At 36.0% G+C, this 27453-nt stretch overlaps 1 protein-coding gene across 1 annotated transcript; it reads left to right on the plus strand.

The window, feature by feature from the left end:
• LOC140170775 (ADAMTS-like protein 5) lies at positions 1-26224 on the plus strand. Its single transcript, XM_072194000.1, has 12 exons — positions 1-75; positions 6962-7042; positions 7910-8006; positions 8316-8443; positions 12790-12913; positions 13160-13246; positions 13930-14093; positions 15822-15942; positions 20525-20731; positions 21023-21085; positions 22482-26048; positions 26096-26224. Exons 1-11 carry the CDS (start codon positions 1-3, stop codon positions 22811-22813), a joined length of 1479 nt encoding a protein of 492 aa, XP_072050101.1. The 3' UTR covers positions 22814-26048; positions 26096-26224.
• Positions 26225-27453: the final 1229 nt, after the last annotated feature.

Here is a 27453-nt window from a genome sequence, read left to right on the forward strand (position 1 = left end):
ATGGACTCTATGGTCGGAATGTTCAAGATCGTGTGGAGGAGGTGCTGCATTCAGAACCAGACATTGCACAAGCAAGTATGTTATTACCAAGGAAACGGCTAATTTAAATGAAATAAGACCCAATGACACAGGGGCGGAGATGGGAAATCGCGCACATTTTGCAGCATTCCAGCTCATTTCGGATCATTTTGTAGAATCCAGTACAAATTTGCTGTTTCTTAGCATATGTTAGTGCGATTTATAAGACGATTTTAAATTGAGCAGTATTTGAAACAATTTTGTCAAATTTGCCGCAATTTCCTGTGATTTTTCAATGTCATTCGGTCACTTAGCGTGATTGTATGCAATTTACAGCCATTTTCACTCAAAGTACTGCGACTAGACTACCAGCAAATCTGATCAATTTTGGGGGATTTCCCATTTTCCCCCTGTGACATTGGGCCTGAAATAGTAAATCAGATATGATGAACAAATTCAGTATCACAAAGAAAGCAAGCACTCAGAATAGATTTGCATATATATGTCAGTGTTAGATAATTTGCAATATTTAGCCTGAGGAATACTATTTATCATTAATGCTGCAGAATGGTGAAACCATTGTGGAATGTACCGGAAAAGCACTAAAATTGGTACAGATGTAGATCTTGATATGCTTAACCAATGAATAATTAGAGTAAAAAGGTATTTCTTTCCAAGATGGTGGAAGATAGTCACAGATAGGTCAAACTATACTTTTTATGAATCCTTATGAATATAGGAGTAGTTTTTGGTGAGGTTTAATTGGTTTTCAACAAGATATGAGCAATTTTTAGTCACACCAATCTTAAGGGGGTACTACACCCCTGGCCAATTTTGTGCCCATTTTTGCATTTTTCTCACAAATTATAGCACATTGGTGACAAGTAAGATATGTATATTATAGGGGCAAGGACTACAACTACTGCACTGAAAATTCAGCAACTCAAGGCAAGTAGTTATTGATTTATTGATAAAATATTGGTTTTCCCTCATTTTTGACTGTAACTCCACGGTTGTCTATGCTCAAATAAAATTTCCAGTGCAGTAGTTGTAGTCCTTGTCCCTATAATATACATATCTTACTTGTCACCAATGCGCTATAATTTTTGAGAAAATGCAAAAATATGCACAAAACTGGGCAGGGGTGTAGTACCCCCTTAAACACTATGAATATGATTATAAGGGCATCAGCAACGAGTACAACAACCCGTACCCATGAAACCAGGATACAACACCAGCAACCACGAAAAAGCATCCCCAAGAATCAGTGACATCAGCAACACACACAAGCTAACTTGGCCAATTTAATACCCATATCAATAAAATCAGTAAAACGTTAAAATATGACTTCAATTCATTTTCAGTATAAACACGGTAATCCTTTATTAAAGGTATATACATTTCTGTATTTTTCAGCTTTTTATATAGGTTTATTGAATGCCTTAAGCTCTGATTAAAAAAATATGTTCTACAAAAATTCACCCAAATTGTAATAGATTTCTACAACAGCAAATCTTCATTCTAATCTCAATCTTTTTGCAAATCCATTCGGCGTTCGCCCCTTTGATACCATTTTGAGATGTTTTTTGTCACCAATATAGCCTATGTTTAAAGCACCTGACTATGCCCTTACCCAGGTCAGTGCTACCGGCGTTACGCATATTCCTTAATTTAACCTGCTATGTTGAATTAACGTAGCTTAACATGAGTGGAGTCATGTGTAAATATTAAAGTCTTTTTTATTCAGAGGAAATTGAACACACACTTTGGTGAATAACAATCCGGATCAAATTTAAATCCAAATTAATGTACGGTTTTCCAATAATGGTTTTAGTTATTTTTAAACTCTACAAACTTAAACTGGTGAATGAGATTACGGATGGCAAGAACCAGGTCCGTCTCTAGACTAGACGCCCGACCAGTCGGGCTGATGGAGGCTTTTTTTTTGCAAACGGAAATATTTCTCGACTATATTGTATACTTATGTGAATCACAGTTGACCCCCTTTATTTTGGCAGGGTGCTCAAAATGGGTGGGGGTGATCGAAACAAACTTCTACAGTTTTTGTTTTCAACTAGGCCTATTTTATAACTACCAGTAACCAAAATTTATATTGCAATGCAACTTACAATGCCTGCAGCAACGCAGATTTAGTTTTATCATGTTTATACGATGCATTGTAATTAATGTACTTACTCTCGGGGGGGCACTTAACATAAATGACCATACGGGAATATTCCCCGGAAAGAACCCCTTTTTGGATTTCGCAGCTCCGAAAGACCCCTTATATATGACCAAAATAGAGCTCTGAAAGACCCTTGATTTTGATCATTTCAGCTCTAAAAGACCCTCATATGTTTTGATTTTTTTCAGGCGATTTTCAACCATAAAGCCAAGAAAGACCCTTGATTTTGACTGTTTGTAGCTCCAAAAGTCCCCATTTTACTTGTTCACAGCTCCAAAAGACCCCCTTTTACCGGTACACCGTCAGCTCCCATAAACCCACCTCAAAATTCAGGGGAGTACCCACCAAATTTTTTGGATGTGCCCCCAGCTTACTCTTTGCCGACAAATATAGGTTATGGAGGAGGGGTGTCTCACACGTACCCCCATATATAGGTCTCACCCCATACCCTGACCTGACCCTTGCTCATCTCATATCCTGAATTCAGTGATAAAAGTTTGCAAACATTGCATGGAAATCCCTTAACTGATCCTAAAATCCCACAAATACCGGCACAAATCTCAATTTTGTTTTGCATTTGGATTTGGAACCATGCTTATAGTTTTAACTTACAAGCGTGCCCAATCTTACTGAAACACACAAAATGTTGAGAGTCGGATTAGGTTCAGAGGAGGCTTAAAGGCATTCCTACAATGCACTATGATTGGGAAATTTGATCAATATAACCTAATTTTAAAGGCAAAGTCCCCATTGCCACACACACAAAATGGTAATTTTAAAACTGCAGCCAACGAGCTAATAGTTGAGACTTAGGAATGATATTTGATTTTCTAACAGGAAACATTCATATTGTCCCACTGCATTAATTTTATTTCTAAGTCTCGATGTTTTGAATGTTAAATAATAGGATGAAAACACCAGATATTTGCACACAATTCCAATGCAAGGTATGATCAACCATAGACTTTCTTTTTACAGTCTATGGATCAACTGTACTTACATGTGTACAAAAGCCAGACATACAAGGTCAGAAACCCCATTGGGTTGTGGGAATGTCTTTAAACATCCTCTGGATTAGGTTATCATGGATGGTTTAACTTTAAATCATTTCCATGTTTAAATCGAGGAGTTAGTGTAGAAAGGCCTTATCAGCAACAGCTGCCAGGTGTCGTATTTTAGATGTGTACAATATAATAGAAAAGACTGTTGTATGGGCATGAAACTTGGTGAATACAGTCAACATTTAGAGCCAATTTTTCAGAAGGTCATGTTAGAGTCATCCAGGGTCACCTAGGGGTCATTTGAGGTCAAATTAGCAAACACTGTCGTATGGGCATGAAACTTGGTGGGTATACAACATTTAGAGCAAAATTTTTGGACGGTCATTTTGGGGTCATCTGGACTATATTGTATACTTACGTGAATCTCAGATGACCCCCTTTATTTTGGCAGGGTGCTCAAAATGGGTAGGGGTGACCGAAACAAATTTCTACAGTTTTTGTTTTCAACTACTTTATAACTACCAGTAATGCAACTTCCAATGCCTCCAGCAACGCAGGCTATTATCATGTTTATACGATGCATTGCAATTACTTTGAGGGAGGGGGGGCACTTAACATAAATGACCATACGGGTATGTTCCCGGAAAGACCCCTTTTGGATTTCGCAGCTCTGAAAGACCCCTATACTTGACCAAAATAGAGCTCTGAAAGACCCTTGATTTTGATCATTTCAGCTCTAAAAGACCCCCAAATGTTTTGATTTTTTCAGGCGATTTTCAACCATAAAGCCAAGAAAGACCCTTGATTTTGACAGTTTGTAGCTCCAAAAGTCCCCATTTTACTTGTTCACAGCTCCAAAAGACCCCCTTTTACCAGTACACCGTCAGCTCCCAAAGACCCACCACCTCAAAATTCAGGGGGAACATACCCACCAAAATTTTTGGATGTGCCCCCCAGCTTACTCTTTGCCAACAAATATAGGTTATGGAGGAGGGGTGTCTCACACGTACCCCCATATATAGGTCTCACCCCATACCCTGACCTGACCCTTGCTCATCTCATATCCTGAATTCAGTGATAAAAGTTTGCAAACATTGCATGGAAATCCCTTAACTGATCCTAAAATCCCACAAATACCGGCACATTACTCTCAATTTTGTTTTGCATTTGCATGCTTATAGTTTTAACTTACAAGCGTGCCCAATCTTACTGAAACACACAAAATGTTGAGAGTCGGATTAGGTTTTCATGGATGGTTTAACTTTAAATCATTTCCATGTTTAAATCGAGGAGTTAGTGTAGAAACCCAGCAAACACAAAACGTTTTCGACATCATTCGCAAAAGGTTATAAAAGGTTGCCAGAAAACGTTTAAATGTCGGGTTATATAAAGGGTATATTAAGAGTATAAAACATTTTCATAACCTTAAAAAACATTTTTTGATAATCTACTGCTCAGCAAACAAAAAATGTTTTACAGAAAACGTTTAAATGTTGGGTTATATAAAGGGTATAAAAACGTTTTAATAACATTCCAAAAACATTCTTGAAAACTTGATACAAAACATTCTAAACAGAACGTTATTTTGGGGTTGAAAAAATATTTTGCAAAAAATGTTTGCCCAAAATATTTTCAATAACGTTTTAAAAACGTTTTCATGACCTTTATATAACCCGACATTTAATGTTAATAAAATGTTTTGAAAAAACATTTTAAGAACATTTCTGTGTTTGGTAGGTTCAAATATTTTAACATATTAGTTATTTAAGTATTGACACAATATTTGGCAAAAATGTTTGCAAAAATAGTTAACAATAACATTTTTTGAAAACAAAATATTGTTGTAGTGTGTTTTCATACAAAACGTTTTAAAACGTTATCATGACCTTTATATAACCCGACATTTTAAGGTTATTAAAACGTTTTTACCTAAACCAAAAGCCAAAATATAACTTACTTAAAACGTTTTAAAAACGTTTTTGTGTTTGCTGGGAAGGCCTTATCAGCAACAGCTGCCAGGTGTCGTATTTTAGATGTGTACAATATAATAGAAAAGACTGTTGTATGGGCATGAAACTTGGTGAATACAGTCAACATTTAGAGCCAATTTTTCAGAAGGTCCTGTTAGGGTCATCCAGGGTCACCTAGGGGTCATCTGAGGTCAAATTAGCAAACACTGTCGTATGGGCATGAAACTTGGTGGGTACAGTCAACATTTAAAGCCAAATTTTGGAAGGTCATTTTGGGGGTCACCCAGGGTCATCTGAGGTCAAATTACTAAATATTGTCGTATGGGCATGAAACTTAGTGGGTACAGTCAACATTTAGAGCCGAATTTTTGGAAAGTCATTTCGAGGTCACAAGGGGTCATCTGAGGTCAAATTAGTAAAACTGTCCTATGGGCATAAAACTTAGTGAATACAGTCACCATCAGCCAGATAATCGCGACAGCCGAGAACCGCCTAATACGGGTAACCGCCTAGTATATAGAATGCAGAACTTGTCAAATGTGTATAGGGCAGCTATATAAGAAGGGACTTGCATTTAACCCCTTGAAATAGCCATTTAGAATGTAATGTTGGCGAAGGAACTTGGTACGCAGATAGAAAATTCAGCTCAAGCTTTAATACAACGTAAATGTTTAAGTGACCTGTCAACTTTATAAAGTACAAGTATGTTATTGCTAAGAAATAATTAAAGTGGTGGATTAGGACCATCTAAAATGTTGTTATCAATATCAACATTTCATCTAATGAAGCCCAATTAATTAAGATATTCACTCAACATGCGTAATATCAAGGGAAAAGTATCTCGCGTCAATCTGTTTAGTGTAATCAGCATTGTCATTTCTGTTTCGATTAAACGAAAATGGCTAATAAGCATTTTTTGCGGGTTTTATTAACTTTACTAAGAAAATATTTTTACTATTGTAAATATTATTAGCGCTGTGCACTATTGCAACTGATATACGGGGTTGAACATCTATGTACAGTTGTACATGTCCTGCTCCCGATTGCATCAAAAATATTTTTGTAATGTTTGAATGTTTATGTTCCAGTGTAGGCCTACCGGGCAAGCATTTTTGACAGATCGAAAGGGACCCGGGGGGGGGGGTCAAGCAATTTTGGCAGGTCGAAGGGGGGGGGCAAGCGATTTTTGGCACAAATATTTTGGGCACCGTTTCTATATTACGCCCTAAAAAGGTGTAGGAAAATATTAGGAACACGTTCAAATATGAAAAATTTCCTGCTCGCTGCGCTCGCATTAGGCCATATGATAAGACAATTTAAGGTGTTAAGTTCGGGTTCCCCAAAATCTTAGTGTGTAAAGGGCATGAAGGGGGGGGGGGCAACGATTTTTTGGCACGTCAAAAGGGGGGGCAAAGGTTTTTGGCACGTCAAAGGGGGGAGGAGGCAAGCGATTTGTGGCAGACCACTTTGAGAATTCACCACCCCGGGGTACACATACTTATTGCACCACCCCTAAGCACCATTAATCCTAACTCCCGAAGGGCTTTTTGAAGGGAAAGAAGGGAGAAATAAAGAGAAAACGAACAAAGAAGTTGTTGGCTGTGCTGTGGTGGGATCCGAACCCGAGACCCCTCGCAGGCAAAGTAGTAGGCCGCCGACACCTAGCCACCGTCACGCTGCCCGGGCCAGCGAATTCGTGCCCATATACTTAAGGTTATTGCGTCTGTCCTTTTTTGGACGCTTCAAGTATTAATTTATATCATCATTATTTTGTTCATCTTCTTCAGAATTCCATCAACATATATATGGCTGATAGGCCACCTATTTGTGCAGGGCCAACACATGAGTATACAGCATGTAATACAGAGGTAAGTAAACTGTGGTAATGTTATCGTCAAAAAATGTAGGCTATCCCAGATTTACCATCTGCGTTTCAACAAAATGCACGCACGTTTGTTGGTGATATAAAACGCTCGGTTAACGCCCTTTCATCTTGTTTCATATCAACATAATTTTGGAATCATTGAAACATTTACAACTAAAAACAGTATCGTTTTCGATAAACTTTTATCAAAACATAACTAATGTAATAAAATCGTAAATCGATTCATGAACTTTCTCTATTTAAATGTAACTATATCTTTGTAATACCCATAATGTCACGTCGTTTGTGACATGCCTATTAATTTTGATATCATTGAAACATTTATTATTAAGAAAGTACCGGTACCATTTTTGATAAAAAAATGTTTTTTAAATGTAATAAAATCGATACACGTACACCATCTTTCTTCAATTTCAATGTAACAATATCCATAATGTCACGCCCTTTGTGATAGGCCTGTAATATATTTTTTTTATAAAATTGATTTGATCAACGTGCAATTTTGGTATCATTGAAACATTAATGAGAAAATATCGTTTTGATGAAATATGAAAAAAAGTTAACCAATTGTAATAAAAACGACACACGATCTTTCTCAATTTCAATATAATAACATTCATAATGTTACATACAATTTGGTTATCATTGACACATTTATAGCTCAGAATATTATCGTTCTTAATAATCAAATTTGTTTTAAAAATGTGAATGTATAACATCTCGTTTCTAGATAATACAATGAGCAAAACAAACATAACAAAGCGAAACAGAGAAAAAAAACTTATAATCCAAATAAATGAAATGAAATGTTGTAATAATGTAACATGTTTGTACCATCTTTGTTTTTCAGGAATGTCCGCCAGGTGCAATAGATTTTAGGGCAACACAATGTTCAGTATTTAACAATAAAGAACCATTAGTTATATGGATACCATTACCATCATACGGTAAGTAAACTTTTAGTTTGTGTACTCTGCATGATTAACGTCAGCTTCCATTCCCCGCTACACCAGTTACAAGAATCTTTGTAATTGCATGTTTAGTACCAAATAGGTCAAATTATTTACTTCGCTTTCTTCTGAAGGGGTGAAATCGAAACTCGATCGGCTTTTGACCGCCAGTTCCGCACGGTTTCGTCCGGTTTCCATTGTTTAGAACAATAGAAACCGGACGGAATCGGCGGTCAACATTTCTAATGTTTTTTTTTATTTCTAAATATCATTCTTATATATTATTTTATCTCTTTATGTCGTCAGGTTGTGAGCTTCTTTGTCAGACACTAGATGGTCTTTATATGTTAAATTTTGGACGAGCGTTAGATGGCACAGAATGCCTTACTGCAGAAGAAAACAAACAAGGCATGTGTATTTCTTCAAGTTGTGTGGTAAGACCAATTATTTACTTTTACACTTGAATTACCCATAGATTCTATGGTTGTACTGAACTTGTATACTGCATTGCATGTCTAAGATTCCAAATTCAATTGTACATTAGATTTGGTTGTTATTTACCATGTTGACTTTGATTCAAGATAAGTGACAAGATAACTATATCATTAATCTTCTATTGTCTGTTGAAAATTGCAATTTTAAAAGTATTGCATGAAAGATTGCAAAAATCATCATTCTGACATTCTCCCTTCACTGTGTTGACTGTTGAAGCATAAAAAAAGAAAAAAAAACGGTGTATAAAACTCAATATCTGTATTTTATCTGAGATAATTATGCTTGTGAAATGTACACCGAAAAAAACCCAAAAACATAAAACCATGAAAAACGAGAATATTCCAATGTCTTTTGGTTGACCTGCAAGTCGCGCATATAGGCCTACATGATATAGGCTTATAGGACTACTTCGACCAAAATATCTGAAATAATGTGTTTTTGATGTGATCAGGGAAAAGGAAATAATGGGTTTAGTCAAGATCAGATCTGCCAAGAAAAAAATAACAGCATTTTGTACTTTCATTTCGTGAACTTTAAATCTGCAATCATGTTCTTGATCGATTGCGCAAAACATTGCTCTCATTTGGATAATTCGTTCGGTATCTTGGGAGCTATCACATGATCACTGTCGTTTGTACATGATTATCGTGTGCAAAGTTGGTAATGTGCTGACAAAAATAGATACCCAAAAACATTTACACATGGAAAAGAAATCAAAGTTTAGCCATAATAATCTTTCAAAGAAACTGATGGGATTGCTCCCATGAACCGGTATCTTTGCGGGTATCCATTCCAAATGCTACGAAGCAGTTTCAGTATTATAGGTATCATTACTCCATGCATGTTTTTGACAAACGAGCTTACCTTTGCAAGCTAAGCTATGTTTTTCTTCCTTTAAAACTTTAACAAAGACCTATACATTTTTACACAAAAAAAAAAAAACCTAAAATAATAACTCCAGCTCCACCTTTGAAATATCATACCATAGCACATTTTAAACCAGTGAAGAAGCTTTCCTTGATCAAAATACCTGAAGTTAGTTCATTTGGGAACATCAGGCAGATTAAAGATAGGTTTTGAAAAACGGAGACATTTCCCTCGTTCCGCCATTTAGGGTACACTCAGTGGTTCTGTAAAGAAATCACGGTAGAATTCTTTTTGATAAAATCCTCAAGCTATTTATAGCCGACGGTTTAAATCCATAATAAAATCTTTCAAGAGAATATTTCAATTACGGTTCGATTGATCATCACCTTGTCAGGCCATAATTAGTAAAGTGGTGAAAAATTAAAATCAGAAGGATGACACCAACGTATTAACACTTTCAGATTGTAAGATATATGTCATGGTACACACTTTAATGGTATGGCTGACCATGCTGACTGTATTAATTAGCTATGGAACTCGCCCTGAAAGGCCACGAAGAGAAGACGAATTGACGAGACAAGTTCAGACAACCTGACCTATTTAAAATTACCTTTGAAATACAGTGGCGGCACCAGGATTTTTTTCTGGGGGGCATGGGGAAGTGAATTTCAAGGGGGGGGGGTGGACAAATTTTGAGCAAATTTGCCGCAGAAAGTGGAAATTTACGTAATTTGAGGGTTTTTGCCTCAAAAGTGTGTGTTTGTGTTTGGGGGAAAACTGGGGGAGGGGGAAAGAAAAATATTGGGGGGGGGGGGGTTTGCCCCTTGTGCCCCCCCCGGCACTGTTGAAATAATGATGTCTTTTTTTGTGCTTTGTGCCCAGCTTTGTGCAATAATGTTTACATTACTCTTTATTAATTTAGAAAAATATTTTATGATTTCGAATTTGACATAGGCATGCAACCAAATATTTGTCCTTTTATCTCACATATTTTGTGTTTCAAAAATAATGACATTTACACTCCGGAAACTTCTGATTATAAGGACAATGATATATTAAATGTATTGATTCGTGCTAAGATCATGACATATGACATGGTAGAAAAAGAGACCTCCATGTTTCAATTTTTTGAATTGAATAAACTTGGCAAATAAGTTCGATGACAGGTAGTTATTGTTGTGTAGATTTACAGCAATCCATGTAATGTATCAAAGTCATGGGTGCGCACAGAACAATATTTACAATGAAGTGAATTAATACCGAAATAAATCATCGTGACAAAAACAGAGTTTAAAGCAAAGGCTACAGACAGGTTATAAAAGGCACAGTGTGACAGTTAACTGCAGTTTTGTGATATGATTATATATCACAGTTATTTACTAACTTTAATGCATATATTTATTTAGCTACATAGGCAATATTTCTGTAAACGGGCTTCACAAAGTCGCGTGCGAATCTTGATCGATCATTTCCATTAACTTGAATTACTTGATTAACATGATTTGTTGAGACTCTGACCGGTTTCTTTTAGTCTATGACTATGGTGGTTGCATAGGCCTACTTTTGCCATTCCTATAATTCTGTATTACAATATGTCTGCTTCACTGCAAAGACTAAATACTGACATGAGAGTATATTAATTATAGTGAGTGGCACAGTGGTTTAGCGATCTTTATTGTGGTGCAAGAGGTACGGTTAGCAATTTAATTAGCAGCTCTCCATTACTCCATTTCAAAAGATGCAATGTATGACAAAGCTCTCGCAGCCAGTTCCAGCCCCGGGGGTTTCAGCCAGTCTTTCAGTAGAACAGTGCGTCAGTTTATGAGGTGTGGTTTACTCAGATCATGGAAGCTCAGATTAAGTGAGAAAACAATATGCGACGCAAGTCAGGGAACTTGATGCCTCTTTAACATGTTTAATGTTACAAGGAAGAAACGCGTATTAAAGCGGGAAAAAAGTTTGGGGGGAAAAGTCAAAATAGGCGCCAGGAGGGTGAATATAATGCAGACCTCCCAAAGGATGTCATAACATTGGTTTAAATGTATCATATAAAATGTAGTAAAAGACGCTAAATCAATGTAAATTATGATGTCTAGTGAACGCTGAATTTATGGAAAATATTAAATGATGTAGGCTTGCTCTTTATTAATGAGTTATGTACGCCATATGTACGTATAAATAATATTGTTTCAACTATTGCTAATAAAAATGGCGACAATTTCTGGTATTTTTAATTTTATTCTTTACTACGAGATATGGAAGTCATGAACTCCTGCTTTTTCGTGATATAAACAATCTGAGACTAGCAATCCAATATTTTGTCTTTTGACCAAGGCCCTACCAAAATGATTGATAAGCCATCAGTTTTTATTCATAATGAATGATGAGTCTCAAAATTCAAATAATTTGTAGAGTAATAACCAGTCATATTATTAAACTATATTAAACTATATATTCTGGACATTTTGAGAGCATCCAATGTTATATTTGGAAGAGGCAGGCTTTTCAATAAATATCAAAATTAATGAGCGCCAATAATTTTGATACAGTCAACCTGTACTACCTGTGATTGTAGTAACTATATCATGCAGCAGTGATCAGTAATTGCTCTGAGCCTCTGACATTAATTTTGTGGATTGAAAAGTTACAGGAAGAGAACCCTTATGCTATTAATACCACTCAATTTAATTATTCCACATAGAAAACAGATACAATATTTCTGCACCAAATTTCTGTGAACTTTTACCCGAATATATAGGTCATTTATAGATATTTTGTAGTCGACATAAATTCATCTTCGAATACTGATACAATTTTTTCCGTGATATTTACTGTTTCTTTAACTCATAGGCATTTTGTAGTCAATTATAACATAGTGATACATCTTCGAACATATTATAGAATATATGTGCACTAGTTTGAAGTTTCTGTAAACGTTTTTTTTACACATATCAAGTCATTAGAGACATTTCGGAGTCAATCACAACTACCCGTTGATACATCTTCATGTATATCGACCTATGCCTTCGAGTTCTTGATAGCTCATATTGGAATGGTCGCCTGACATCAGGGATGCAAGACGTCACTGGTCACATGCGATGTCTGATGGAAGACCATGGGTTTCTTTCAAATCCCATCGACAGACGTAGGGGACGTGGGGGAATGCCACTGATCTCTATACACACAGAGATCAGTGGGGCATGCACGTGCCCCAATCAAAATGAAATGAGTTGTAAAATTCCTTTGAACTTTGTTGAAAAACGGCCGGTATATACACCTCAATCAAGCTCGGTAATCCACTAAATCTTCCTGGAAGTACATTAGTCTATACTCTTACCATCTCATGTCCGCGATGCAAATGAATCCCCACTATCTAAGATTGCAGATAATATTGGGGCCTATTTTTTTTTATTTCCAGAGAGTTGGATGTGACGGTGTGTTGAACTCCGAGACAGAAGTAGACGCATGCGGTATCTGTGGAGGATGGAATCACACCTGTGGACATGTCAAGATGATGTTCAGAGATGCCCTACCAGCTTCCGGTGAATCTCCGTTTGCAGTTTAGTATAATTAAAATGAATGGAGACGAGATGGTGTATCAACTAATCTAAAAAACAGATTGGTACGATTATACCTGCCCAGATGTTGATATGCAACCAATGTAATTGCTCTCGCGTTTCACCAAACTAGATGTTTATTTGAAAGAATTATTTTAGTTTTAGAATGGCAAAACAGAATTACAAGATCTTAAACTTCTTAAACAAAGCTACGCTTTCTTTGTCATGCAGGTTATTACACGTATAATTCAATTGCAACAATACCATCAGGGGCAACGGACATTCGAATTACTGATGTAAGCGGCCTCAACTATCTGGGTGAGTATAGTGCTTGGCAGTGTTCGAATTAAGGAAAAATAAATGGTTGTCCCACGGACAACCAGGTTGCAATTTCTGGTTCCGTCTAAGTTTTTGGTTGTCCGTACTTGTAACAGGTTTTTGCTATTAATATACTCAGGGTGCGTGCAGAACCTTGAAAAGCCAAAAAAAGTGCTTGAAAATCAAATTGTCTTTTCAAGGCCTTGAAAGTCCTGGAATTTTGTTGAAAAGTCCTTAAAATTTATTGCATTTGCCATTCCCATGTGATCACGAGTTCAACTCCTTAGACACTGCCAGAAGTGGGTAAGTGTAAGCATGGACTGTAGAACACAGTCATGGTGTGTAGTGCAATGTGTAGCTGCCAAATTGCCCAATGTTCACAAGGCATCTATTGCACTTACCCACTTCTGGCACTGAGCAGTCGATCCAACATGTCCAAGGACTTGCTTTGTCGTCATCATGGTCATGGTCTTCGTCTATTACCCTTTAAAAATCAAATACGTTTTTGAGCCATTTGTAAGTTTTAAATTATGGTTTTTCCTGTTAAAGCATAGTTAATAATTGTCCCATAATTGTTTAAATTGGAATGTAGTCTCCTGGGATCAGCTGACAGTTGTATGAAGTATTAAGCCTAATCGCATATTACCGTGAGTACCTTCTTACCAATTTGCAATCTATTTCAGCTCTAAGAGATGAATATGACCATTTTGTTTTAAACGGAGACTGGGTAATCGAGTGGCCCGGTGAATACAACAGATTAGGGACATCTATCAATTACGAGAGGCATCGTAATGGTACAGAGGTTGTCAAGGCACCAGGTCCTACCGATAAAGATGTGCAGATCATGGTAAGTAACAACCATTTTGTGGATCATCATCCAAATTCCAACTATAGAGGAGTTTAGAGCAGTTCTTCTGGGGGGGCAAAAACCTGCCTGGTTATCAAATTAATCACTAAGAAGATTATCTCTGAATTTAACAGGTGCTAATTGATGCAATAACATTAAAACATCAATTAGCATTTGTCAAATTCAGAGATAACCATGTCACTGATTAATTTGATAACCAGGCAGGCTTGGTTCACCCCCAGAAGAACTGCTCTGGCGGGGTAATCGACGCGACATGCAAAGGTGAAAGGTGAAGTTATTCCAGAGCAATGGGCCAGACTCCTGTGAATTAACTTGTTGTATGTACATGGGGTCACCACTTCTCCAACGCAACGCGTCTTGTTTTCCCTTCCCAGCACTATATGCTGGTATTTATTTATACACCTGGGTGGTGAGAGACAATATAAGTTAAGAGCATTGTCAAATGGCACCACATAGCACCATCACCGGGGTTCGATCCCACAACCACCTGATTATGAGTGTGAGCGCGTACCGCTAGTCGACCGTGACATCTGTGAAAGTGCACGCTAAATGTACATTTCCTTAGGATTTCAGTCAATCGGTAATCGATGTCGTAACCATGGTGCTGGTCTCATTATCTTGATCCAATCTAACCGTAAACTAAGCCCAAAGTCACATGCGAGTTTTAATTTAAAAATACCCAGCAAAGACAAAACGTTTTCGACATTATTCGCAAAATGTTAGAAAAGGTTGCCAAAAAACGTTTAAATGTCTCGTTATATAAAAGCTATATAAGGTATAATAGAAGTTTTCATAGCCTTCAAAAATGTTTTTGAATACACGTTTTGAAAACTTCCTGCAAAGCATTCCCGGAAAACATTTTAACAAAAGCTTATTTAAGTGTTGGCAAAAAAAATGTTTGCAACAATATTTTGCAATAACATTACAGTTTGTTTTCATACAAAACAATTTTAAAAAGTTCATACTACAATATAACCAGACATTTAAAAAAAAAAAAACCCAAAATATAACTTGTTTAAATCGTTTTAAAAACGTTCTGGGTTTACTGAATATAGATAAAATCGTTTTAAGAGATTTTCTGTTAACTTAAGTTGGTTAAAGAAGAATTTGTCCCCCCGCAAAACCAGTTCACTCGTCAGCTTTTCAATCCAAACTTACTCTCAATGTTAAATTGTCCCTGTCACGCTTGGGAAGTCGTTATCACGTTCACAATCACATCTCAACTTTTTAACAGGTCTTGTGATCTTTTTCTATGAACTTTTAAATTAGATTAGATTCTAATGATCTTTCTTCTTCAAACAGATGCGAAATCTCTTATAAAAGCTATCAGTTCCTCCTATCAATTATACGCTATTTAATAACTGTCATTGGTAAAAAGTCAACTTCCGCCCATATAAACACTTTTCGTGCTTAATGACGCGTGCAGACGTCGAGTCACATATGACATTATGATTTTGCCACAGAATTGTCAAAATTGTCAGAATTGTACATTATTCATGATTATTTCAAACACATTTTTATCTCCACAAACAAAGATTTCAAAGAAATGCAGCTAATGTGTGATATGAGCACAGATCATTTAGCTAACTTTAGCGATTTGCGGGGCAATCTGTACAGTAACTCTAGATAGCTGGTTTAAAGTTGTCACCCTTTCTGCCTTTCTGGTCAATTACACGTTAAAATTTACATTTTGTCTATTTTTTGCAGATTATATTTAGGGAGGAAAATCCAGGTGTAGAATACGAGTATTGGTCTTATCCGCAAAATCATGCAAGACATCGGCCATCGGGTTATCACACCGGAGAATTGTCTGAAAACGAAATAGTGGGTAAGACGCGGACCTTTTGCTTTATACAGAGAAAGAAGTGGGTTTTTTCAAACGGTTGTTTAAAAAAAACCATGAGAACTATCTGCCGATCATACCGATTGGGCAAAAAGAAGTTTTCATTATCAATTGGACCAATCAGCAACATTCTTAGAATAATTCCACAAAAACAAAACAAATTGGGGTGAATTATTTGCAAAGCTCCATTTTGATTGGTGATTAAAGTGAAGATATCATGTAATTGGCCAATCAGAGGCAATGTTAGATCGGCAGGTAGTGCTCAGGGGGTTAACGGGTGACTGAATTAGCGTGATTCACCCGTTAAAGAACTAAAACAGCATTTTTATCTGTGTTCCCGGGCATTTACCATGTTGGTTGCTTCAGAATAAACCACTGGCCTTCTTGATCTTGCACTAACGTCTTGATTAAAACCCCTAAATTTGCCAATATAGGCAAGAACCAAACTTTATTGGCTTGACAATACACTGCTTTGAAAGAAGTGTATACAGGGTGTCCCAGAAAAAATTACCGAGTAAACAAAATTGAACGTAAGTCAAGAAATATACATCAGAATCAAAAAAATTAAAATGTAGCGCATAGCATATTTTATTGTGCATCACATACGAACATTTTATTTGATTCGGTTAAGGGCTGGGGTATGAACGTTTGGACAGTATTTATTTTGGGACATTAGAGCACATCAGACATATCGAATTGCATTCTGAATACGAAGAATGTCATTCTGATATAAAATAATTTTGATTTTTGAAATTCGCAATTTAATACACATTTTATGGCAAATCATTAAAATTGATATTTTTGATATTTAACAGTACTTGAAGTAAACTTTATAAATCTGATGATTTATACTTAAAGTGTATGTAGGTGGGATGAAAAGCCGACGATCAATTGAAAATTTTGACCTTTCGTATTGAAGATATGGATTTTTTTCCCCAAACACCCAAAAAAATTAGGTATTTTTGAAAAAAAAATGCATATCTTCAATATGAAAGGTCAACATTTTCAATTGACCGTCGGCTTTTCCTCCCTGCTACATACACTTTAAGAATATATCATTAGATTTATATAATTTACTTCGAGGACTGTTATATATCAAAAATTTGAAAAATATCAAATTTTATAATTTGTCATAAAATTTGTATTATATTGTGATTTTCAAAAATGAAAATTATTTGATATCAGAAAGACATGCTTCGTATTCAGAATGCAATTCGATAGGTCTGAGGTGCTCTCATGTCCCACAAAAAATACTGTCGAAACGCAATAAACGCTCATTTTAGATCCCTTAACTGGTTGCAAAGAAATTAACGATTACATGATGCGCGTATCAATGCAGTTCATTCCAAGTTTGATCAACATGCATTTTTTCATAGGCCTACTCGCTCACCGCTTCCTAAAGTTTTTGCATCTCATTCCAAATTATCTATTTTATAATCCGATGATGTTATGTTATTCATGTTTTCACTGAAGATGAATAAAAATTTATCCGAGAAAACTTTGATTTCTGCAATTGGAAGCTTTCCAATTTTATCTTTTTAGGTTGTGCAAATATGTTATATTTAAACTTTTCAAAGAACATTTTGAGCCACGAAAGACAATGATCAAGTGCTTACAGCTTTACGTGTGATTTTTGATACCATGCAACATTAATGTTGAAGTTTTAAAAGATTTAAACTTTGCAATACAATTTCGTGGAAATATTCCAAAAAACATTAATCTGTGTGATAAAGATTTTAAGTCAGCTGGAATTCTGTATGCAATAATTCTTTATGCAACATTTATATCAACATTAACGAAAAAAGATATTTACAAGTACTGAGCATCATCTGACATGCAAACTTTCATTTTCAATATCGTGCAGATTTTCAAATTTGAACACAACATAAATCAATGTTTTGCAAGAAAGATTATTTAAAAAGAACGAAAAAGATTTCACCGAACAAAATATGAAGCAGATTGAGTTGACAGTTAACCACTAGTGCGCATTGTGTTGAATGATCTTCTTTCAAACTTGGAATGAAGTGAATTAAGGCACGCGTTATGTAATCGCTCATTTCTTTGCAATCAGTCAACCGATTCAAGTACAATTAGCGTATGAGGTGCAAAATAAGCTGGGCTACATGCTGATTTTTAAATTTTTACATTCTGATGTCTATTTCTCGACTTATACGTCCAAATTCATTCGCTCGGTAATTTTTTCTGGGACACCCTGTATTACATAGCGTTACAACTAAAAGACTAACGTTTCAAAGATCATGACGCATAAAAAGTTGATATACTTTCTCTCCAATCCTGATAACTCAGTCTTAATGTTTGAAGTTGAAACATTTATGAAATACGATACTTGTTTGTTCCTTTGAATATACAATTTGCAGCTGAATAATAAAATGACATTAATCTTCTCGGGCATAACGGAACTTTAAAAGATGTGTTTTCAACGTTTTTCTTATATCATGAACTGCAGGCCTTTAGGTGACCCCTATTTGATGCTACAGTTCCCAACAAAATAAGTACAACATTACAATATAATTATGTGACAAACAGTCAAACACTGCATACGTGTTGAGTTTGTGATGATGTTTCAGTTTCAAAGTTGAACGAGGTCAGGGATTCCAAAACGTCACCATTTCAAAGAATAAAACCGTTAAAACCAGATAGCGTAATTACGAATTATTTGCCTGAAATCAAAAGAATATTTACCATTCATTTGTGACATAGTGATTGATTTTTAGTACCATTTGAAGGCAAAATATATTATATTTATAATGATAATTGTAAGTACTATTATATATAATTGTACTAAAATACAATAGGCATTGAGTCACTGACATCCAATTTGAAAGATGAGGGTCAGAAGACAATGAAAGTCTGACAATCTCTTGTCAGTATGGTCAGGCTTTGGTGACTTGTTAGAATTTATATCGTCTTGAATAAAAAACGGCTTTTACTATTAATGCATTCGTAAGAGCTCTTCTTTTTGCAATTTTATCTTCCATTTCTGTATCGTTCCCTTCATTTTGTTACCCGTTAGTGTGCCCGTTGCCAGCCTAGCTCCGAGAGCAGTGCTATATATTGCTCGTGTAACTGTAAACCATATCCGTACCAATAGCAGATATTACAAATGCAATATCCTCCAGTTTTATTGGTTTGGTTTTAAAGATATTTTGACAATATAAAGTTTCAAAATAAAATTACAATTACAACATTGCATTGACTGAGACTATGTTGCACATTGATTACCCTGAAATGTTAGGCCGCATTTGTAATGAAGCAATATTTCGTTCAAAGCACCAAAAAGACTTTACCAACATTTTTATAAAAAATATGAAGGATTTTCTTTATTCACTGCGGTGTCTTTTTTAAAGACATTTCTTGCTCTATGTGAGACAATTGGATCTTTTGACATTTTGAGTTTAACATCATCTGCCTTATTTCCAGTGAATAAAGACGTATTAGATCAAAATTAGTATTTAGTGTTGGTTTTTTTTGGGGGAGATGGGTTAGGATGTGTTTGATATTCAAAAGGGGTGGTGATAAGGGTCATGACGGGTATGATATAGCGTGTACAAAAATGCTTTAGGTCTTCATCCGATGTAGGTTATTGCATCGTTTATAGTTAGCATAAAAGAGCTTGGTCACGTTTATTGTCACTTTTTGTCACCATATAAGTGTGTTTAATGAATATCTTAAACAGGAGTTTCATGATTACTTTGAAGTTTGTAAGATATCACATAGGCACAGCAATTACGCAAATCAAGTAGGTATTCTTTTTGAAGGTGGAGCTTTGTAGGCCTAATGTCCGCATTCCTGTCAAAAATGTAATGTTTCATTTCATCTAAGCTGAATTTAGCAAACATGAAATTAACATGGTATACTGGTATATCATTTAAATTTAATATCATCAAAAGAAATCATTAGTTAAGTATTATCGGTTATCAATAATAAAATAATTCTGTGATTGAAACAAGACGTTTTGGGATTAAGCTGGCATCCGTTCAGCTTATATGTCAATTATTGGGACACACATGCATTATGTCAGTTTCAACTTTTGTGGAAAATACTGCTCAGTTCTTCCAAGTACTTCGGTCCCTGTTTAAATGAACACAATGTATACATTTATGACCTTATATAATAATAATCATACATATTTATATATAAATAAGGATGATCGCATCATGTTGCATTTTGATGTGGCAATTTTGTCAATTACTGGAAACTAACTGGAATCAATCATTTTGACTATTCACGTCGAGGATGTGTACTGAAATTAAGTTGGTGATTTTCATCATCTGTATATTCCTGTATAATATGTTTGAGCTTTCCCAGCACCTCGGCGCATAAAATTATTCTTCTGACGTTTATTGCTTCAAAAGAAATTCATTAAATACAATTGATGAAGAAAGTAATTATAATATACATTGGTTTGATTTTAAAATATTCATTTTGTGAACATTTCTTTTTCATCTTGAAACGATATGTGTATTTTGCAAGTAAAACATACCAGATGTTTTATAATGTCATAGCGTTAGAATACGTCAATAAGTTTCGACTATTGTCGTCACAGGTCGTCATGAGTTGCCGTCGTTGACATCCAAACCAACCACACCTCCAACGACAACCACTGAGCTACCGACAACAACAAAATTACCACCGACAACTCCAGAAATGCGAAAACCACCGCCGAATAAAGACAAAGATGATAAGAAGGATAAAGATAAGGAGAAGCAACGGGAGAAAGAGAAACAAAAGGAAAAAGATAGGGATCGTCGAAGTAAGAAATATTATTGAACGCTATGTTATTATATTAAGCTAAAAGAGGTTTACACTAAGATAACAGCACTGTATTCCATTATGAAAAAGTAAAAAAACAACCAAAAACCCCCAAAACCCCCAAACCCCCAAAAAACCCCAAAGCCCCCAAAAACCCAACTACAACATGTAATTACCCTATGCAATATAACTAATAGAGATTCTGAAAGAATCATAACCCCCATAACCCTATATAGCTGTCGTCTTTCAAATAGTAGCAATTATTTCTTACCATTGCTTTTTTATTTTTTAGAACAATGTGGCAAGTGCCAGAAAGTGCGAAACAGAGTGAAAAATTACTGCAAAAGTGATTTCGGTAAGATTATTAACGTATTTAAAATATTAGCATTTATTTCCCAGCAAACATATAAAGTTTTACAGGAAATGTTTAAATGCAATAAGGGTAATAAACGTTAAACGGGGAACATACAAAAAACATTATTAATTGTTGACAAAATATTTTGCAACAATGTTTGCCAACAGATAGTTTGCAATAACATTAATTTGACAACATTTTGCAAATGTTGTAGTTCATAGAACGCCTTAAAATGTTTTCATGAAAAACCTGACATTTGAAAGTTATTAAAAAAAACCCGTTTTGCCTTAAACCAAAACGCGTCTATAACTAGATTACAACGTTCTCAAAACATTTTAGTGTTTGTGGTCCGGTGTACGTGCTTTCTCGCAGTACTGTATTGTGATTAATCTTCACAAACAATTCTAATTAATGTTTTATGTGTTGCTATAAAGCAAAATAATGTAATTTCAAAACCGTTGGGGTTCGACAAAGTACCCCACTGCAAGTATGTTGTTTTTCAATTTGTTTGAACCGCTAGCCGTCGCGTCTATTACTTATTTTGAATGGGCTGTCACTGTCAGCTTTGTAGTTTCGTCAGCCTCGTACGTCACGTGTCCTATACCGCCTGCTTTCTCAGTTGCGTGCATTTACTTACGCCACCGTTGGAAAGTTTCTTCAACTAAACAGTCAAATTGCCCTGGTGGCGGCCTCATTTAAATGCGCCTGACACTGGCGGTGGCGGTCACGACCAAATTTGTAACAGGTTCAAATCCTGGGATCCCAGGTGCAATATCTGATCAAGGATGAATTGTTTTCTTCCTTGGCCAACACAAGGAAAAAAATAATTACATGCACATTTGCCAAGTATTTTTTTCCATGTGTCATGTTAGGGACTGATCGTTATTTACGGCAGGGGGGGGGGATGGGTGTTTTGGCAAAAATATCGACAACAAATTTCGCGTTCCCGCCTCGCGTCCGCTCAAAATTATCGCGTCCTCCCTTGTTTTCCCAATTTTCTCCATTTAAAATTTAACAATCCCCCCTCCTGGTTCAACTAAAAATTTCAGGTTCCCCCTCAACTTTGACCACAAAAATTTCGTGTTCCCCCTAAATTTACCCATTCCCCCGCCATAAATAACGATCGCTCCCTTATTTGCATATTTATGAATATTAATGAACTTATTTGCATATTGCATACCGTATTATTTGCATTTACAAACCTTTGTTACTTACACACTTTTGTGTGGGGGCAAGCACCTTAATTACGAACCGCGTAATTCTAGTTAGGCCTATATTAGCGTTTATTCTTGACGCGCACTCTAAATTGTATGTCTAAACTGTATTCTTATTTCTATCTGCAAAAGCATTTCTTTTTTAAAATATGTCAATGCTGCAAATTTCCCCTTTTTTACAGTTCTTCAAGTGAAAATTCTTGGCAAAACCAGAGAGGGCAAGAATGAATTGAAGTTCGACGTTGAAATCATCTCAACTTACAAGAACACAATGCATCTTGGTCACCGAGAGTATCTTTGGGTACCCAATAGATGTAATTGCCCAAAACTAAGACCTGGGCGACAATATCTTGTGACGGGAACTAAACGTTATTATGCGGAAATCGGCGAGAGTAAACTTGTGGTGGATCGAGATAATTTAGTCAATTCGTGGAAGGAGAAATTGCACGATAAATGGGATAAAATTCAGGCAGATGCGTTATTATTATGTGATTCGGATACTAGGACGGAATAGAGTAAAAAGAATGTACACAATGTGTGAGAAGGAAAACCAGTTCGGAATAACGGCTTACATCTTTTATATGCTGCATGGAGAGAAGCAGTTGATTGAATTTCCCGCGGTGTATTTGCACTCGTGTGAGTTTACTGAGTTGGTTTTAAAAGACTGGAAAACCTGTACTCTCAGTATACCTGTTGCAATGTTGTTTGTTTGTATGGAGAGAAACATTATAGCAAATTGCGTATTGGTGACAATCACACCTATGGTAGTCACCGTAAGAATATATCCCGAATATATCGGGGAAGTATCTTCAAAAAACACACGAGACGTACCGAAGTCATCGTTGTTGAGTCTTTCCGAACATGTGGCAGATGCAAGGGGGGAGGGGAGGGGAACGGTGATTTGATCCACGCAGTTCATTATATGACCAGGCATATTGTACTAGAAATTTATCAAACCTTTACTAAATAGTCACGACTCACGAGTTTCAGTTAAAGGCAAAGTAGATACACTAAGCGGATGACGTCACAAAATAACGCTATCGATGGAGTGGAATTGTGACACGCACGCGCTGACGGCCAGGCACTCGTCCGGATATCTAGAGCGTCCGTATAACTGAAGCGTGTATAACTATTTATTGGCACTTTGGATGCGCGATGATAATTATGTCTTTCTTTTGTCGACATGTGGAGTGGAGCCAGAGCTTTGAAATTATATTTCTTTCATTTAATTTATGACAAAACATTCTTGTATGTAATTAGACCTATTATGTTGTTTTAAGTTAAGTCACTGTAGAGGTTTTGACATAAAAGCTATTATAATTTTTTAAACTTCGACGAAAACGTTTTTGAATTCAATTTATACCATATGTACGAAAAGTATAGGCTATGCTTTTACAAAACAGTGACATTATATTTGAAGCTATTTGACTAATAACCTATGTCTTTAATGTTGTACATATTTTGTCATGATACTTAATGTATTCATTATTAGTTGTATATATATGAATAGATAATTACCATGATTACATGGCTATCTTCATGACGCTACGAATCCACAACCCTGTGAGCCAAAATTCGTGTACGCGTCCTGAGACCTAAACATATCCGGATCGGGTTTTTCGCCATCAAGTCAACACGTAGGCCTAATGAATTTTTTTTGCGTCATCACCGATCAGGCTATTGATGTGACTCAGGCTCAATTTATCTGATCATGTAGTCCCGTCCCCAAAATGATACCCATTCGAAATTTAGAGGTAAAGCTCAGTCAATATTCTTTGTTTCTGTATCCTTCGGCAGACAGTTATGTTTCAATACACTTTTAATTTTGGATACTTTGAAATTCACGTCCATAATGGCCAGGTGGACCAAAAAAATATGTAAGATTATACGTGTAACCTTACACGTGTAAGATGGCATCTTATAAGTGTAAGATTGCATCTTACACGTATAAGATGCAATCTTACACGTAAGATTGCATCTTATACGTGTAAGATCGCATCTATATGTGTTAAAATCTAGCGGGATGCTTAAATTGACGAATCATATATAGAACCCATATTTAAACCCAAATAACCTATCATCTTACGCGTATTCATATTCGACCAATGAAATCTCGCCATAGCATTTCTTATACGCGTAAGAATTGCCTATTAGGGATGGACGGTATTCCAATTTGACTGGTACATACGACGTCTAAGACTGACACGAAATGTCATGAATGTTGACATGTGAAAGCGCGCCAGAATATGCATATAAAAATGAGTCTCAAATTATATTGCATTTGCATGCCATTGTAATTTGTATTGTCAACACTATAATACATACATCTGTACATGTACGGAACATCACTTTTATCAGCCATGCCTTACTCTTTTCATGCGTACATAGTATCTTGTACTAAAATTTATTTAAGCTTAAACTACGAGTAGCGCTCATACAAATTAAGTTTCGTTTACTATATTACAAGCTCTCCTTATCCTTTAGCTCGGTACGCCGCCAATAATACGCGCGTATCGTCCATCACTAAAATCCTAATTTTACGCGTATAAGAAGTCGTGGGTGTTACAAATCCCATAACGTCTTTACATATTATTGGTCGAACTTTGTTACGCGTGAGATGATTGGTTGTTTGTGATTTGTTATATCCCGCTTCATTCTTACACGTAACTATAAGATGCAACCTTACACGTGTAAGATGCAATCTTACTCGTATAAGATGCAATCTTACACGTGTAACCTTACACGTTTGTCTTACACGTTTTTTGGACCACTTGGCCATTCATAATATGGATTCAAACGCGTCATACAGATGGCCACAACGCTACAAATTATATTGAAAGTGAGATTTTAACATAATTACCATGCATATTTATATGTATAAATGTGTACATAGCCGTAGCCTGTATATATTTTGTATCTGTATGAAAATAATGTATTATTTAGTTTTGTTACTGACAAAAGGATTGTATCGTAAATCGCACTTATGCGGCCGATACACGTTCAGTTTTATTGGGCAATATCAAAAATCCTAGATGCAAAATCTACCATTGTGCACTTCACACGAATGATCATAGTGCACAATGGTAGATTTTGTATCTAGGGTCTTTGGTATTGCCCAATAAAATGGAACGTGTATCGGCTGCATAATACCAAGTTAGTTTAGGATTTCTTGATGTTGAAGGTCCGTGCTTAGTTTCAAATGGGGGTTAGAGGGTATATAGTGGCCTTGACGAGAAAGAATGTTTATAAATATGTGACATGATGAAGGGGAATGAGTCGGATGTCGCTGATATTGTTTTTGAGATATTGGCAAAAACAGTGTTCAAATTCTTTTGTTTTACATTGTTTTCAGCCATTGATAAATTTTGATGGGGTTGCATCAAAATGTAGCATTTGTAAACTGCCAGAAAAATGATTTAAAAAACTTCTAATTGAAAATTGCCGACATGTGACTCATTCCCTTGATCATGTCACATATTATTGTATTGGTCGAAATGATTGACACCTATACCTATCAGTTTCCAAAGTTGATTGACACGATTCCAATTTCATTAACTTTAACATTTCATCTGCAAGAAATAACTGAAATCCGCTAAGGTGAATGGGTCCAATAATGCTGCAAGCCCCTGGAGTCTCTTGGTGGAAAATGTACCTCAAGTGCATGGTTAGTGGATATCTTTTTGAAATAGGTGGATATAATTATGTGGTGTGTATCTATTTCTGGTAATACGAAACCTATAATAGGAAAGGTTAATTTCTTTTATAAACGAAATAAATAATTCATATAATAGGAAAGGTTAATTTATTTTATAAACGAAATAAATAATTCAAGCTTGTCATACAACATTATCACTGTATTATTCAAACAAACTTGTTAATTTATTAACCATTGTAAATAAAATAGCACCCATTATTTAGTTCCAACACTCTCTAGAGTGTTTTACTGTGAATTCCAAATTGATTAAGAAATCTCTTATTCCCCTTCCTCGAGGTCTCAATAACCCGCCCCGCCCCAGAGGCTACAAATGGATACAGTACATAGCGACTGCACGTGCAGGTATCCCACATGGTCCGATCCGTGGTTCAAAAACGGGTGTAACCGGATAAAACAACCATTCTCTTTATCTTCTTTCTTTCCTTCTTTCCCAAAAAGCCTCCAGGTTGTATAGTGTTATTGTATTAAGAACATGTGGTCACGTGGTACGTACAAAAGCCTCCATTCGTAACTTTATTTATAGTTTTATATACTAACGATTACATTAAAATATACACCAATTCAAAGGCCTAAATTACCTAATCATGACTGTTGTAACTCAAACTCCCTTTGTCTGTGAGTTACTAGGTGCGGGCTCAAATTGTTACACAGGCGGTGTACTTTATATATTCTCGAATATGACAATAAAAGTCTAATTTCATAGTATACGATATTCAAAATGTACACACCAGTAACTAAACTATACTTTGATCAGCTTTGTTTGGCTTTTACCAAAACGCCAAAAAGTAGCCACACGTTAAGAGTAATATAGTTGGCCTGTTTGGTCTATATTGTGCGTGCTCTATAAAGAAGACAAAGTATAGGGCTATTTAATAATTTGTGATGCTTCTGGCTAAAAGTCACAAGGCAATTTTCAAAATGAAATATATTAATATTAATCCGCGATGTTAGGATCCACCGATTAGGAGCTGATCAAACGGTAAGGGCCCGAATGCACACCGTCAACTTCCATAGCATTTGCCAACTTGAATCCTGACAGACCACCAATCTTGCACATTGAACCACTGCATGATTAAGTATAGACGAATCCAATTTCACGCCTTCCTACACCTCAGTGGCAGCCATGGCTGGGTCCTCGCTGAGTATATCTCACCTGAAATGTGAAATGATGCGTCCTTGGCGGGAATTTTAAACTGCATTCCATCACCCGTTTTACGCTTAGACAAATGAATGATGAAAGTTTACAACACAATAAAATATAACATCGATTTTTTAAGCGGCTTTAATGGACTCAATTGGGCAGTCACAACACCAGCTTGGTGCGCCGGCCGGGGATCCAGTAATGGCCGACCAAATCCTGACCATGACATGGCTCGTTGGATTCGTCTATAGGGCGTTCAATAAATAAACTGACCAGCGAAATAAATACTCATATAAAC

Source organism: Amphiura filiformis, chromosome 15, assembly GCF_039555335.1.
Source record: "Amphiura filiformis chromosome 15, Afil_fr2py, whole genome shotgun sequence".
Lineage (NCBI taxonomy): Eukaryota > Metazoa > Echinodermata > Ophiuroidea > Amphilepidida > Amphiuridae > Amphiura > Amphiura filiformis.